The 18260-nt window shown below is 36.2% G+C and overlaps 1 protein-coding gene across 1 annotated transcript; it reads left to right on the plus strand.

Moving 5' to 3' along the window:
- The first annotated feature begins 15145 nt into the window (after positions 1-15145).
- On the plus strand, positions 15146-16037 carry LOC131941814 (uncharacterized). The gene is made up of 3 exons (XM_059301352.1): positions 15146-15200; positions 15329-15744; positions 15905-16037. The coding sequence occupies exons 2-3, from the start codon at positions 15329-15331 to the stop codon at positions 16035-16037; spliced, it is 549 nt and encodes a 182-aa protein (XP_059157335.1). The 5' UTR covers positions 15146-15200.
- The last annotated feature ends 2223 nt before the right edge of the window (positions 16038-18260 follow it).

Here is an 18260-nt window from a genome sequence, read left to right on the forward strand (position 1 = left end):
TAAAGTGCACAACGAACGTACACAAGCTAGGCAGCAGAATATTGTTTGCTATACTATTGGTAAGGAAAAATAAACACCCACTTATAATACAACAACATAAAGCTTTAATTACAAGACCTTAATACAAGTAATTCTTAGGTAGTGCTGCACAGTTGCACAATATAAAAATTAAATGTATTGAGCTAATAAGTGTCTGTTTGAAAAAACTTATTATCAACACACACAAACACACACGTACTTGCATACATGCACATGCATTAACACAAGCACGCACGAACACACAAGCAAAAACACTAAGATACATACAGTTTGTGGCCAATGTCCCTCTTGCAAGTTTCCTGCACAAATATCTCCACCTCTACCCTCACCCACACTGTTTAGTACAACCACGATCTTGTTGCCATTGTCGGCAGTGCATTCGTTGTTTTCAAACACCTGAAATTCAAAGTAAAAATAAAGCAAGGTAGATTACTTTATTTATTACTCGCCTTGGTCTCAAATCAAAGCTCTGTTTTTGTCATAAAATCGCCTTATTTTGGTGAAATTGAACTCTACTAACGTATCAACTGTACTATCACTACGACTGAAGAATGTTAAAATGAATGTAATTCGAGAGATGTTTTGGTCAAAGCAACATACGGAGGTGTAGCATCAAGTAAACAAGAGGACTGCCACTACATGTATATAAAGAGAACCACTGGCAGTAGTAGTTATCTGGCTGCTGAACTTGTAGAGCTGTTCTTTGACTTTGCAAGTGACGTACCTAGGCCTTCAAATCAAAACTATCAAGGTAAAATTTTTCACAAATGCAGAAAAATATTCTAACTATTAAACAAAAATATAATTGAATGCAATAAATCTTTAGAGAGTAAAGTATCAAATATTCAGTAACGTCTATGATTATAACGGAAAGCTAACCAAAAGCGGTTTAAATATAACTGACTTATTTTGTCAATACTTAAAATCCTAACAAAAATATAAATCGAATTTTTTCTACACGCATATAAAAAAAACGCGTCTCTTTTACAATAACTTCACCAAGAGAATTTTTTTAACAGAAATAAAAAGTTAAAGCGAAGTTTAAAAATTCATGTTGATTTGTATTATCTTTGCTTCACAGATGCGTCTTTTAATCATCCCTTTACTTGTTGTTTTTGGGACCAGGACACTGCTAGCAGAGACAAACGCTGTTGCAGATGCTGAACTAAATATTAGTGGAGGTGGAGGGGGTGGTGGTCTGCTCGGGGGATTATTTGGTGGTGGATCTAAGGGTGGAGGTTTGTTAGAGGGCTTGTTGGGTGGTAGACCTGGGGGAGGTTTGTTAGGGGGCTTGTTGGGTAGTGGATCTGATGGTGGACTTTTGGGAGGTTTATTAGGTGGTGGAAATGGCGGACTGCTGGGAGGGGTACTTGGTGAAAAAGGTATACTCAGCGGCGTTTTAGGCGAAAATGGCCTAGTGGGATCCCTTTTGGGCGACAAAGGGTTAGTAGGTAACTTGCTCGGAAAAGTAGTTGACACTCTTGTCGGAGAGAACGGGCTGTTGGGTAATCTTGATAAAGGTTTAGTGGGGCAGCTTGTCAATATTTTGTCTTCACTTGGCCTAGATATCAAAGAAATCATTGAGATCGTTGGAAAACTTTTGTGCTTGATTAAAAAATTAGGGCTCGGTGTGGTAGTTCGACTGGTTCAGGTTTTAAAACTCGACGTTTTATTGAAGCTGAATAATTTTGTTTGCACACCTAACGGCTCACGTCTCTTTGATTCTACATTTGGGGTTAACGGTACTGTAAATATACTTGATGTGAAATGTCTTCTCGGTTTGATTGACACTGAGGTTGGCATTCATACTTTATTCCCCATTTTAAGCACAATTACTGGTTCAGGACTGAATGAAAAATGTAAGATTCCTGCGGGCCGCTCTCTCATTGCGGGAGTGTTTAAACTGTTGGGTGGAATCGTTGACCCAGAATTACTGAGAAGAGTTGTCGCTCTTCTGAATGCGATAGATATAAGTGACCTAACGGTTTCAGTTGACAGGATCTTAAGAGCGCTTAAATGTCTGTTAGACTATTTCCGTTTGAATTTAAATTTCCTTTTCGACCTTCTTCAAGTCATTGGGCTTAAGGGAGTTATTGGGGCAGAGGTCTATTTTTGTGGTTCTGTCAACGCTACTGCAAATGCAGCGCTTCTCACAGAACTAGGCAGGATACTGACTCTGGATGGCTTAGCGCAAGTGATACGTGTTTTGGGTATTGACAACCTCTTGTACATCGCCATTAGAATCAACAGGGAGCTGGGGGGAATCACGTTGGATGCTTTACGTCTCGTGTTTTGCTTGATCCAAAGACTCGGCCTTCGCATTGTCCTTGATCTCTTTAGAAGTTTGGGCGCTAGCGTAGTGCTGGGACTTGCTGGTGTGCTCTGCAACAGGCAAGGTCAACCGATTCTACTCAACATTGAGGCTGGTATTGCCATAGAAATTTTAAATGCATGCAGAGGCCCAACGATAACGGCAGGTTGCACAGCGTAAGTTCGCGAGTTAGTAAAGTTTTTTGTACTGGTAAATTTACTTGCTTTTATGCATTGTATAAAGCCATTTATGTGACAGTTTTAAACATACAGTGTTAAAAGTTGACATATAAGGGGAAGGTGTGGTCGGCCGCCTTTACTATCCCTAACATGAGTTAGGTACCCAACAGAGCTGAGTGGACTCAGCGACTTCTACCCGAATTCGAACTAGAGACTCTCGGGTTTGAAGTCTAGCACTCTACTGCTCAGTCCACGCCGTTCAATAAACAAAATTTCGAGCACTTCCAATTAGCAGATGTTTTCGAAATTTAATGCATTGGTCAAAACCGATGAAAATGCAATCTAACATTAGATTTTACTTAATTTGATGCCTAAATAATTATTTAAGGTATCCAATAGGTAATATCGCGATCCACGCTTTTCTTTATAGTTATTTTAATAGTAGTGTGTTATTATATTTTTAAAGAAAATCATTATTTTCTCATTTTTAGTGCATTATAACAGACGTTTGTTATTTAAACTTTTGTTAAGCAAAGTTTTGTTTTTAAATTTTTTAATTATAAATTTTTATTTTGACATTTTTATTATTGTTAAAGTTAGGTTAAGAATGTTTTTATATTTAATATTTCCAGGCAAATTGACCTTGCCATTTCTCAAAATTGCGAAGACGCTTGCACAATTTGTCAAGAAATGCCTCAAATCAGCAGGGACTACCAAGCAACATCCGGCGAGTGCTTGAAGAAATGCAATACTTCATGTCCCAGCTTTTCAGGTTTGTAAATTTATTTATAATTTCAATTAGTTCTTATTAATCTAAATACACATAGTCTAATTAAATCACATTTAAGTTTTAGACGAATAAAATATATTTATCAAATGCATGAGGGTTTTCATCATAACTGCGGTACACTGTAAAACGTAATGGAATTTTGTGTAAATCTTTCTATAATAGTAATTTTTGTAGTTATTTTATTGAGTAAACCCTTTTACTATTTCGTATACAGAGTATAGAGGTAGTATTGTAAACGTGCACAAGAATCACTTGAAATTTTGACAGTTTATGCAGTTTTTCACCTCGGTACTTTATCATTTACGGGGTATAGGGGACTTATTTTAATCGGTCGTAAATTCTAAATCCAGATTTATCAAAATTTCGATGTTTTACGCGTAATCCACTCGGAAAAACTGGGCTTTGCTAATCTATCCGTGTGTGTGCGTGTGTGTATGTATGTCTGTGAACACGATAACTTGAGTACCGTTACATAAGAATATATTTATTTCGAATTGTAGTTCTATATCAACTTTTCAGCGATTTCCGGTTTTAAAAGTCGAGTTTTTTCTATTTTTAGTATTTCAAAAGCCTGTAACTTAAGAACTATTTCGGATAGATAAACAAAATTTCAAATATAAGTAAAAGCTCTAATTCTATGCCTTCTTTAAAATTTTGAGTAATTTCCGTTTGATGAAAGTAGTACTTCACACTATTTCCAATTTCTAAAAAAAACGCACATGAATTTCTAAAGTACTAATATTCCACACTCTTATAATATTAAAACACATTGTTTGTTGTTCACTTATTTCTATTACATTCTATTCTATTTTTTTTTAAATTTAAGTATTTAAATTGAATAAAAATCATGTCCATATCTTGAGTTTATTTTTAAATAGATAATGTAGTTTTCACATTTTATCATTTACACTGCTTGTATGCTAGTAAATTTTTCGTGACTTAAAAATGTTGCCATTGTTAGCTTAAGTGATTTCCTTACATACTTATTTTCTTTTAGTAACTGAACAATATTTTATGAGTTTTAATATTTGCTCTTACATTTTTTGCATGTCTTTATATAAACCTAATTATCTGAAACTTATTATTAGGATTTTTAAAAAAATTGCAACACTTTTTTTCAGGTTGATCATTAATTATTTTGAAGACATCAAAATGTGATGGCAGTGGCAGCATGACAGACACATTTTTTGATGATGTTTAACCAAATTGAACAATAAAATATTAAACGAAATACAAACACAATGGAACTTCAATAATTTTTTATTACAAATCGGCGCTTCTTTAAACAGCGACATGTTCATGGATTGTTTTGTTTACAATTACAATCACTGGCGTGCGATGAAAAGTATGTCCACAGTATGTGTGTGAATGACGTGTGACTTTCTTGTTAGGTTTTGTGCAACCAATTCATTCAGCACACAAATGCGACAGCGGTATCAAACCATCTGTCTGTAGTTTTTTGGTCCGTAGGCTTAGGAATTCTAGGCCGTGGACACCTCATTTTACACTGACATATCATCCAACTTATATAAAGAAGCAGAATCTGACTGAAGGATCAAACTACAACCCTTTTTTTCTTGATGAATAATCACGGTTCCAAGAATTATGTGAATATCAACAGACCTCCAATGTCACAGCAGATCTATGCACTGTATCACCCTGTATCTCACGTTCTAACACTGATCTTTGTGTTCAATCATTCTCTGTGACGGCTCCTCGTCACAATCAATCCTCAATCAAATACGCTGTCTTTTAGTTACACTTATGGGCCACCTTATCCTAGGTCAACCAACATATGTTTATCCTCTTCCATTCGGTTTCTGTCCTCAAATGAATCTCAACACAACAGCTCATGAGATATTTTACATATTTAGCGACCAAGGTTTTAATTAAAGAAAGCAAATTAGTTTTTCTTACTTTCAGTGTATTTAAAAGCTTTTTGCTATAAAGGTTTTTTTTTATATTTGTTCTGATTTCTACTTTTTAGTGATTCCTTATTTATGAAGTCGAGAGGACTAAAAATATTTGATTTATAACACCATTAGTAGCTCATGACTCACGATATGAAAGACGGTTGTATGTTTTTGAAAGCATACGTCTGTTATCATAATTTACTGGCGAAAGCAAGTTCTTAATCCCGTTACCACCGCTCAGTTTTAAATCGCTTGAACATTATTATCTGCCCGTACCAGCATTCACAAGATCCACCGGCTCTAGATCTACGATTGTAAGCATTCGCCGTGAACCACAGCTCAGCAGTCTGGTCGGAAATCGCGTCTAGATAGTTATCTCTTCTTCTGTTATTAAATACGAGCTGACCCGTAGCATACGCCGCTATCTAGTAGTGGTAAGGAGCGCGCTTACAGCTTGGTGTTTTCTATGGTGTAATATATTGAGCTTTATATTGAGGGGAACTCATTCTTCTTGTATTACTCTTATAATGTTTGAGTGATGTCCCTTGCATGTTATGTTTCCGTTTCCGATACAGAATAAAACAAGGCGTACATAAAATGGCTTCCATCATCCACTAAAAAGAGAGCATGCTTACTTAAGAAGAAGCTTGCTAGAGCATATTTGCTAAGTATTTGCAGGATAATGGCGCTGTATGGCCAGATAAAAGAATTTAATTCGAATGATGAAACCATTCATGATTATCTAGATAGGTTAAGCTTTTACCTTGAAGCTAACGACGTGACGATAGAAGCCAAAAAGAGAGCTGTTTTGTTAACAGTCATAGGGCCTCAACAATTTAGGCTATTAAAGGACTTATGCGCACCAGCTAGTCCAGCTACCAAGAGCTTTAACGAGCTGAGCAAACTCATAACAGACCATCATGCGCCTGCATCACCAGAGTTCCTGTGTAGAGCCAGATTTGACGGTAGGACTCGTCAACAAAACGAATCAATATCAGAATATGTTGCTGCTTTACGTCATCTAAGTGAATACTGTGAATTCGGTGACACGCTGTCCGACAGACTATGTGAAAAGTTTGTAACAGGTGTAAACAGCCCTGATGTTCAAAGGAAGTTGCTTCTCGAGTCAGATCTAACATTGGAAAAAGCAATACAACTTGCAACTTCATTCCAGCAGTCATCCGATGCGTCCAGATCTCTGGCGCCTTCAGGGATCCATGCAGTAGACAACAGGTCAGTCAACAAACACCAACCCCATCAGAGCAGTTTAACTTATGCTAAACAACCTGCAAGTTCAAATCCTAGATCTAAATCAAGTAATAATTATCAAAAATGTCATCGATGCAACGGTCCCCATGCATCTCATCGATGCAAGTTCAAGTCAGCAACTTGCCAAAAGTGCAGTAAGCAAGGTCACATTGCCAAGGCCTGCTTTGCAAAGTCTTCGTCTGTTGCTAGATCTAGCCAGTCAGGACAGTACCGCAACCAAAGGCAGCACTATGTTAATTGTCACCAAGACAGCCTAACTCAACCAATGAACCACTCTACCAGTGAAAATGCTCAAACTGATCCGCAGCCGGAGTTCAACCTGTTCTCTGTGAAATCAACAAGTCAGGCTCCCATGAACGTACTAGTTTGTATCAATGGTAAGAGCATCATCTTCCAACTTGACACGGGAGCATCTCTAACCGTCATCACAAAGAAGGACTTTGACGCTGTCACAGGAGGATCAGTGCCTCTACAACCATGTCACAAGTGCCTAACACCATACACAGGTGACAATGTTCCGGTGATAGGAGAGTGTATAGTTCATATAAGCTATAATGGTCAAAGTGTTAAACTTCCTCTTCTTGTGGTTGAAGGAAACGGACCACCATTACTAGGTAGGAACTGGTTAGTTGATCTTAAGTTAGACTGGGGGAGTATATTTTCAGTGAACAAAGCAAGAGAATATAGTTTTACTTCAATAGATAAAGTTGTATCTGAAAATGAAGGTGTCTTTGGTAGTTCAGGGTTACTAAATGATAGGACAGTGAAGATAAGCATTAAAGACACAAATCCAAGATACTGCAAAGCTAGAGTTCCACCTTATGCAATGAGGGATAAAATTGAAAATGAGCTAAGTAGATTGGAATCTAATGGCATCATAAAGAAGGTAGACTATTCCGATTGGGCAACGCCCATTGTGCCAGTGTTAAAGAAGGATGGTTCTGTAAGGATTTGTGGGGACTATAAAGCTACACTGAATAAGCAAATAGAGCTAAATAGATACCCTATTCCTAACATTGAGGAAATTTCTTTGAATTTAGCAGGAGGAGACAAATTCACTGAATTAGACTTTAGTCATGCTTACACTCAACTAGAACTTCATCCAGATTCAAAAGTCTATACGACAATAAACACACATAAGGGACTCTACCAATATGAAAAACTATGTTTTGGTATATCATCTAGCCCTGGAATTTTCCAGGCTGTCATGGACAGTATTTTTCAGGACATTCCAAATGTTTGTGTTTACTTTGACAATGTATACATAACTGGTAAGAATGACACTGAACATCTTAAAACACTTGATAAAGTCTTGAAAATAGTTGGTGAAAAGGGTTTAAAGATAAACAAAGATAAATGTCAATTCATGCTGACAGATATTAGTTTTCTGGGTTATAGTTTGAGCAAGCAGGGTCTCAAACCTCAACCTGAGAAAACAAAAGCCATTAAAGAAGCACCCAAACCTGAAAATACCCAACTGCTAAGAGCTTTTTTGGGTTTGATAAATTACTATGCGAAGTTCATAGGGAATCTGTCTGATAAACTATCACCACTGTACAAGCTGCTGCAGAAAAATGCAACTTGGCACTGGGATAAACAACAAGATGCTGTTTTTAATGCAGCAAAAGAAGCTTTGTCTTCTGACACCTTGCTAACTCACTATGACACAGGGAAAAGACTTATCTTAACATGTGATGCTTCACCAGATGGTGTAGGAGCAGTTTTATCCCACATAGATGAAAATGGTGACAGACCCATTGCTTTTGCCAGTAGATCTTTGAACCAGGCTGAGAAAAATTATTCTCAGTTAGATAGGGAAGGCTTAGGCATCATTTTGGTGTTAAGAAATTTCACAAGTTTCTGTTTGGTAGGGAGTTCACCATCTTTACAGATCATAAGCCATTGCTGGGTTTGTTTGGGGAAAACAAACCCCTGCCTGAGCATGCCTCACCAAGGGTTCAAAGGTGGGCCATCACACTAGCCGCATACAATTATGAATTGAAATACAAACCTGGATCTGAGAATAGTGCAGATAGTCTTAGTCGTTTACCTTTAAAAAACCAAAGCCTTAGTTATGTACCAGAAGATGTAGGCCTATTTGTTCTTTTCACTAACATGGATAACTCCAATATAAATGTGAATGATGTTAAGAGAGAAACACTAAAAGATGAGTGCTTGATAAAATAAAAGTATTTGAGTACTGTAAGAATGGTTGGACTGAAGAGTCAGTGAATGACGATTTAAGGCCATATAAAATAAGAAAAATAGAGTTAAGTCTAGAATATGGATGTGTGCTATGGGGGTCAAGGGTTATTATCCCTAAAATGTTATAAAAAGAAGTTTTAAGAACCTTACATGATACTCATCTTGGTTCTTCCAAAATGAAGAGTCTTGCACGATCGTGGTTCTGGTGGCCACATATGGATGCTGATATTGAAAAATATGTAAAGCTTTGTTCAAGCTGTGCACAACATTCAAATCAACCAGCTACAGCACCTTTGCAAAACTGGGATTGGTCAATCGAACCATGGAAACGTATCCATATAGATTTTGCAGGACCCTTCATAAACAAAATGTTCTTAATTGTTATTGATTCACATTCTAAGTGGTTAGAAGTTAAAATCATGAACACAATCACTGCAAATATGGAACCAAAAGTTATTATTAAAAAACCAGAATCTAGATCTAGATCTAGACAAAATAAAACACTCAAGACATACAAAACAAACAGAACTCAACGAAACAAAACACTGTAACAAAACAAACTTTTTACAGCAAAGAAAACATTACGTTTGACCATTTGCTGGTGTTGCACCGACTTATGATGTCTAGGATGGTCCAGGCCCTGACACACAGAAACCTCCCCTCATCCATTCTCGACATCCAAAAGTCCACACCAAGCAAAACACCACGTACAACCACTACGTACAATACATTACGTAGAGGACATTACGTACAAAACAATATATACAAAACAAACTTTTTACACCAAACAAAACAATTCATATATAACAAAACACCCAGCCAAGTTGCACAAGCAACCTCACTCCACGCGTGCGGTGCGCCACGCAGAAACCTGACCCGACCTACATCTCGCCGCGGGTCAAAAAAAAAGGAAGAAAATCACTCCGAGCGGTCAATTTATACTGACCGCTTCGGACGGAAGGGGACTCCGTGCCGTTCCCCATTGGACCACCATGCACTCCCAGATTCGCAACAAATAAAATAATACAAAATAAATAATCCATTCACCCGCTCACATGAGTTTAAACTGTTTTGTGTAGCAAATGGTATTGAGCATATAACCACATCACCCTATCACCCTGCTGGGAATGGTTTGGCTGAAAGAGCGGTAGGCATATTCAAAACCGCTATGGTAAAAATGGGTACCGGTAACAAAATTTCTCTCAGGGAAAGAGTAAACAGGTTCTTAGCCAAATACCGCACAACTCCTCATATAACAACAGGTGTTGCACCATGCGAATTGCTGTGTGGTAGGAAAATTAAAACTCACCTTGACCTACTACATCCAACTGTTCAAAGGTCTGTTTCCCAACATCAACATACACAAAAATTAAATCATGACAAAACATCTATTGAGAGAGAATTTGGGGTTAATGATAATGTGTATCTGAGAAATTATGGGAGAAGGGAAAAATGGATGCCAGGTCAAATTGTTCAATGTACAGGACCTGTGTCTTATACAGTAAAAACAAATAATGGACTTATTGTCCATAGACATGCAGACCAGTTAAAAATAACTTGTGCAGATAATAAGTGTGAATCTATCAATCCCACCAGATCTGATCGGTTCACACCGACTCAGTTTGTTCCACAACCAAGGTCTGTTGATATGAGTGAACCAAGTACTCTAGAGTCAGAAAATGTAAATTCTGGAATTAATGATTTAGATCCTGGACTTCCTGGGCTAGAGAGTCCAGATGGTCAGAATCTCGAGTCACCAAATCAACAGCCACTGAGAAGGTCAAACAGGACAATCCCAGATAAGTTAGACCTTTGATTATAAAGGTTAAGAGGACTTTGACATCATTGTTTTGTATTTTAATTATGTTGTAGCATATTTTGCATTTGTTTGTAAGGATTTAATCTACCAAATGATTCAAATCATATAATGTTCATGATACAATATATTTAGTGATTTATTAAATTGTCTAACATTTCGGATGGAATGCATATAATGTTTTGTATTGACTTTTGAAGTGTTATTAATTGAAAGGGGATCATTATTCAATCTTTCTTTTATTATTGCTTGGCAATTCTAATGTTTTAAACTAAAGAAGGAAATAGCAAGGTGATTTTAGGATACTATCATTTATTCTCTTGAAAGCTATGTTATTATTTACTAAGGGTAAAGGGATGTAATATATTGAGCTTTATATTGAGGGGAACTCATTCTTCTTGTATTACTCTTATAATGTTTGAGTGATGTCCCTTGCATGTTATGTTTCCGTTTCCGAAACAGAATAAAACAAGGCGTACATAAAATGGCTTCCTCGTCTGTTGTATTATCTGTCTAAGATAACAATCCACTTCATATGGTCTTCAAGTAGAGAATTATAGATATAGATATAGATAGAGAGCAATTTATCGAATGATTTAATTTTTTCATCTCCCCTTAGTTTCGAAACTGTTTCATTAATTTGTTACGAGCCGACCCGCGGCGTATCATACGCCGCTATTTAGTTGTTTTACTTTCTACTTTTCAGTAATTCCTAATTTGTGAATTCGACAGTACCATTGCTGCCACTAAAAATATTTGCATTAAAACACTTACCCCCCCCCTTTCCCCTAACCCCGACCCTACACCTCCATCCCCCCCCCCCCCCGTGAAAGCAGCCTCCTCTTAGTTACCTCCTCTAAGTTTAAAATCGTATCAAACTAAATTATCTGCCCCTAATAGCCGTAACTAAACCCGGCTCTACGATTTGTAAACATCTATAATATAAGCGGGCTGTGCGTGTGTCAGTCCTTCTGTCATCGCTATAGATTTTGGAACCATAAAAGTAAACAACGCACCATGCTGTGCTTTTCAGTGCACCGCAGTGTCTCATTATAAGTAATAGAGTAGGGCTGATTTATATAACGGCATAGAGCTATTTTATAATTTCCACTGTTTGTACAATTTTGCATAACGTAAAGAGAATATTAAATACACGCATATTGCTAAAACATATTAAAAGGATCAATGTCAAATATCGTTTTCGTTAATATTCCCAGAAAAAGTGGATCCATTTTAATAACATAATAACAGTACGGTAGAAAAATCTAATTAAACTGCATAGTAATTTTGCCAATGGAGGTAATTCAAAGATAAATTGAACTCACGCTAAAAATGTGAATGCAAAATCTGCAAGACGGAATAATTGTTGGAATAATATAATTAGCAAAATGTGAATGCAAATTATGCAGACGTGTAAGAGTACATTATTGTTGGAATATTATTATTAGCATTGATTGATAAAAGGCTATCTTTTATTTATTTTATTCACAGAATGTGTTGTTTACTAATTATAATTTTTAATCAACTATTCTCCATTATTATATTAAGTCATCACGTTCATTAAGTGCGCAATGGTTTTAGTCATGAAACTTTATTGTAAATTTTAAAAAGTACTGAAAAAAAATGCATGAATTTATAAAGTGCAATATGGTCGGTAAAACACGGATATTCTAAATACTGCCTTTAATTTATTTTATACACTGAACGTATTGTTTACTAATTATTATTCTATCTTTCAGTTTGCGGACAAGCTAGGGGTTTTATAGCAGAAGCGTAGCAAGGGGAACATATGACCCAGGGCGCCGACCTTAGGGGGCGCCAATGTGGGTTGGAAAAAATTTGCGGGGGGGGGGGGGGGGAAGAGTTTTTCGTTTGTGTTGTGTTTAGTTTTGTTCTGTTCCCAACTTGGTACATTTAAAAAAGATTTGCCGTGTGTTGTGGTTGTGGTTGTGTTGTGGTTGTGTTGTGGTTGTGTTGTGGTTGTGGTTGTGTTGTGGTTGTGGTTGTGTTGTGGTTGTGTTGTGGTTGTGCTGTGGTTGTGTTGTGGTTGTGGTTGTGGTTGTGGTTGTGGTTGTGTTTTGTTTGTGTTTGTGTTTGTATTGTGTTTTTGTTTGTTTTTTTCTGTTCCAAAGTTGGTACATTTTAAAAAGATTTACCGTGGCGGAGCACGGGATGCAGCTAGTCTATAATATAAGCGGGCTGAGCGTGTGTCAGTCCTTCTGTCATCGCTATAGATTTTGAAACCATAAAAGTAAACATCGCACCATACTGTGCTTTTCAGTGCACCGCAGTGTCTTATTATAAGTAGAGTAGGGTTTGTTTATATAACGGCATAGAGCTATTTTATAATTGACACCGTTTTTACTTTTTTGCATAACGTAAAGAAAATATTAAATACACGCATATTGCTAAAACATATTAAAAGGATCAATGTCAAATATTGTTTTCGTTAATATTCCTAGAAAAAGTGGATACATTTTAAAAACATAATAACAGTAGGGTAGAAAAATCTAATTAAACGGTTTAGTAATTTTGCCAAAGGAGGTAATTTAAAAATAATATGAACTCACGCTAAAAATGTGAATGCAAAATCTGCAAGACGGAATAATTGTTGGAATAATATAATTAGCAAAATGTGAATGCAAATTATGCAGACGTGTAAGAGTACATTATTGTTGGAATATTATAATTAGCATTGATTGATAAAAGGCTATCTTTTATTTATTTTATTCACTGAATTTACTGTTTACTAATTATAATTTTTAATAAACTATTCTCCATTATTATATTAATTCATCACGTTCATTAGGTGCGCAATGGTTTTAGTCATGAAACTTTATTGTAAATTTTAAAAAGTACTGAAAAAAATGCATGATTTTATAAAGTGCAATATGGTCGGTAAAACACATATATTCTAAATACTGCCTTTAATTTATTTTATACACTGGACGTATTGTTTACTAATTATTATTCTATCTTTCGGTTTGCTGACAAGCTAGGGGTTTTATAGCAGAGGCGTAGCAAGGGGGGGGCATTTGTCTGAAGGGAGGTACAAATCGAGAGCTTGAAGGGGTAGGGTTGAATTTGAAATTTTGAGGGGAGGGGGTGCAAATCGTAAGTTTAAGGGGGGGGGGGGGGGTCAAATCGAAAGTTGTCCCCGGGTGCCGGAAAGGGTCGCTACGCCTCTGTTTTATAGTCATTCACTGTGTCAGACGCGTCCGCCGGCGCTCAGAAAGGGCGCGATTTGGCGCTACGGGATAGTCTGTGAGCAATATGCCTTTATGATTACATTTAAATTGAGTTTATGTTATGAGTGTTGTGTTTGTTTTTTCGTTTGTGTTTTTTTTTCGTTCGTTTGTGTTGTGTTTAGTTTTGTTCTGTTCCCAACTTGGTACATTTAAAAAAGATTTACCGTGGCGGAGCACGGGATGCAGCTAGTTTAGAGTGAACACCGCTCACCAGACAATGTGTGGGTGGGGTGAGGGTGGTAGTGATAGTGATAGAGAGAAAGAGAGGGGACTGTAAGGCGCGCTTGCAGCTTGTTTTCTAATGTCTCCCAGAAGAGAATTATATATATAGATGGCTAATTAAACATCAAAATAATTTGAGAAATAGATAGACTTTTATTATCGACGAAGTGAAACGTATCTAAAAAGCATGAACAAAATCGCTACATTAGAAGTGGGCCAAAATTGAGTTACATGATTTGCTAAAATGGCTCTAAACATATGAAAAGGGAAGGAATTATGAAACAAAAAAAACCTGCAGAATAATTACTAATTTAATTCAACATGAAGACACATATACCGATTTTTTTAAAAATAAGATAAAGGAAAAATTATATTTTCAACGAAATTTAAAAAAAAAAATTTGGCTTCAGTAACAATCAATGAATTGCGGACGAATATCCAGGATTAAGCAAATTTAGCCAGACCAAGATGAACGTGACTTGACTAAAAAATTGACACAAAATGACTGATTTTCTGAGAGGAATTAGGGGGGGGTGTATGAGCTTGAAAGAAGTAATCAGGATTCCTTTATCACCCTTTGGCTAAAGCTACTACAACAAGTACCAGCTACTATAACTCATGATAAAACTGCGAATTCTATCCGAAAAATACGCATATACAAGGTTTAAGAAATGTAATTACTGTTGAATAAACAATAAAATTTATACGAGATTGTTATTTTTTCTTTGTTACTTTTAACAGCTTTCATATAGTGTTTTTTAAGATAATATCTTCACACTAGCTGGAGTGTTTAATTATGCAGTATTGTTAGAGTGACTAACAACTTTATTAAAACGTTCCAGTGTTGCAAGCTCTATATGTGTTTATTAATTGAATGTTTTTTTTCCATAATTTAAAAGCTACTTTTATAATTTACACACTTTGTAAAATATCAGTTAACCTTTTAATGCAATTAAAAATCAGTTGTTACACATTTACAACCGAATTGTAAAAAAAAAATATTTAGCCTACAGTTTTATTTTTTAATATAAGTGCAGGACAGTTGTTAAGTATTCATTCATTTCACGCGACAGTCAAAGATATATGAATAAATTATGAATATAATTAGAGACAGTTATTGAAAAATGCAATATAAAAAGGGAACAGTAGAACAGAACATCATCTGCTACACACAGAGCTTCTACAACTCTTCGGACCTACTATCAAAGGTAAAAGCAAACGTTCTAGATACTGGTTGACTCTAGAAAATAAGAATGTACTATTACAAGAATAACGTTTCTAAGTTTAATGTTAGACTAACAGTAAGTATAATTTTTATTATTTTCCTATCGTCCAGATGCGTTTGATTTACCTGACGGTGCTTTTGGTAGCATTTGCTCTGGCAAATGGAGCCACTCACAAACTACAAAGAAAAGATCTTCTTGGTGGTCTTCTTGGCGGCGATGGTCTTCTAGGAGATGATGGTCTCGTCAATGATCTTCTAGGGGGTGATGGTCTTCTTGGTGGTGTTCTAGGAGATGATGGTATTCTTGGTGATCTGATCGATAGTATTCTAGGTCCCAATGGTCTGGTGGGCTCTTTACTCGGTCGAATTCTTGGCCCCGATGTAGTTGGAAGTCTTTTAAGCGATGCAGGCATCAACTCGCTTTTACAGTCGGTAGATAAAATTGTCCAAACTGTGTTCAACGTTGTAGATGAATTACTGAAAGACGTGTTGGCTGCACTACAAGGCGTCATCCCATCCAACACCAGGTAATTTGATGAAAATATTTGCAAGTTTTCATTTTTGATTGAAAAATCGTAAAATATAAAAGAGTTGTAGCTCATTAAATGAAATAAAACTATTTCGAAAAATTGGAGTAAAAAGAACAGTATCTGAAATAACTAGAATATATTTTATTTCTAATTAAAGCGAGGTGATCAAGAAATTTGACACCATTGCCTGCAATAAACTGTGCCCAGTATGTCAAGCCCTCCCACAAGTTGAGCTTCGACCAGTTTGTACTAACTACTGCAAGAGCACCTGTCGTTGGCTGTTTGGGTAAATAAGGTACGTTTTGGTAAAATACTTATCACATCTTTAAGATATTTGGAAGCCTTTTCTTTTAAAATAAATGTTTCTACTAAAACAAATAAATATTTTTGTAATTGTAGTATGTCCATTACATTATTTCATAAAATCTGTTTTGTAAATGTATTTTATTTGCTATTTCTTAATGCCACCTTTACATAATCTAATGTACCTTGTTGATTAAATTGTTTTTATTGAACATAAATCTATTGTATTTACAGGAATAGAAGATGAAATATGAATGTTGCCATGGAAACATGTGTTAAGCTTCTAATTCAATTTGTCTCCAAATAAAATATTCTCTGGATAAAAAAGTATTGAGGTTTTTGTGGATTTAATTTGTAGCTGGCATGCAAAATACGAATTGTAAAATTGGAAGGAAAAATAGACACCCATTTATAAAGTAATTCCTCTAACATGACAAAAAAATGTCTTTGTAACAGGAACTTTATGCAAATATTTACGTCATTCTCCAAATTTGCATAATATAAAATTTTATAAAAGTATGGGGTCATCAATAAATGACGTCACGCTTTTAAGACAATTTTTACCTTCCCCTCCCCTCCGTCACAGGAAGCCAGACTCAATACACCTAAAATTACGTCACACCGCAGCCCCCTCCCCCCTCAAAAATTGCAGTTGATTTTTTTCTTAAAATACGATATTTTTCCAAAACCTTGTCTGAACTATCTCAACATGGAGTATTTTAATTAATCCCTATTCCAGTTTATTAAAACAGTTTTCTAAAACGCGAAATAACGGCTAAAATTCGATTTCTAACGTTGCGGTTTTTTAATGCAAAAGTGTGACTTCACACCATCCGAACCCACACCCCCATCCCTTATCACACACCGTCACAAAGTTACGGACCCCCGTTCCCCTACGGGTGTGACGCTATTTATAGACGACCCCTATGTCTAAACTCACATATAAGTAAACGATCAAATAACGAAAGTAAACAAGCTAGCTAGCAAAATATTTTTTGTTGTACACTTGTGTGTCCTTGGAGTGACCCTGAGTTACATATTAATTAATGCCAGTGCTATTTACGACATCATATTATTGTACACTATTTATAAACTAAAACGCTACTTGCACATGTATTTATTTTTATGACTACATCTCTGGCAGTTCTTATGGGATTAGGTCAGATGAGAACTCTGTACATGAATAGGTTGTCGTTATCTTCAAACCTGGGAGGTGGGGGGGGGGTGCTTTTTTTTAATTTTCTAAAATCTGTTGTCGTGTTTCATTAGTTTCTTTATTCTCTTTGTAATGATATGACATAATGCGTGATGATCATGTCACTTTTACCAAGACAAGTCACTGTAGCTATGTTAATATCGTGACAAACCATATGAAAAGTGACAATAATTTGCTGATTTTTTATTGACTTGATTTGTTTTGTAGTCCACAACACAGTTTTTCTTCAGAGAATGAAATCTTGATTCACATATTATAATAGGTAAATTGTTATTTTATTGACCGGATATATCCTGCTGGCCACAATATAGTTTTTGTCTCGCCGTAATGGATTCTTGCTTCAGACACAGTGGAACATCAACTTAATTAAATGCAAGAAATGATGTGTATTAAAAGCATAATGAAGTGAATAAATTTATCATTTCTACACATGCTGCTCGTTTTAAATATGATATAACATTCTATATCATTAGCATCTGTTTCTGTTCGGGCCCAGACACAAGGACAGATGAAGTACAGTTCATCTTTTTCTCAATTACCTCGGCATAAGAAGAGAGTATGGTAGGAACTTAACCCAGCCGCATTGGTTTCCCGAAAATGAGACAGGTAGGCTACCCATCAGAGCTGGGTGAGCTCATTTATTTCCCACAGACTCCAACCCGTGAATTCTCCGGTTTTCATTGGAAAGCGGTCATTTTATAAAATTAGTAAAAAAATTATTTGCTTTTGTTCTCGTCCATAAATGATGTCAGACCCAAAGGAGGGAGGGGTTCGTAATTTTTTGACGGTGTGTTATTAGGGGGACGGGGTTTTAAATAGTGTGAAGTCACACTTTTTAGAGCTATTTCCATACTGGCAATTGCGTTTAATAATGCGTCATTTCTGGATGGATTGATGGATGTCGTATCTCCTCCTCAACGAAGAAATATCGAGGACTAGTTCCGAAGCAAATATGTTAAGCAAGTTCCGAGGATGAACATAGGCCAAAAAAAAA

The sequence above is a fragment of the Physella acuta genome, unplaced genomic scaffold (assembly GCF_028476545.2).
Source record: "Physella acuta isolate Inbredline_101_S28 unplaced genomic scaffold, ASM2847654v3 ptg000373l, whole genome shotgun sequence".
NCBI lineage: Eukaryota > Metazoa > Mollusca > Gastropoda > Physidae > Physella > Physella acuta.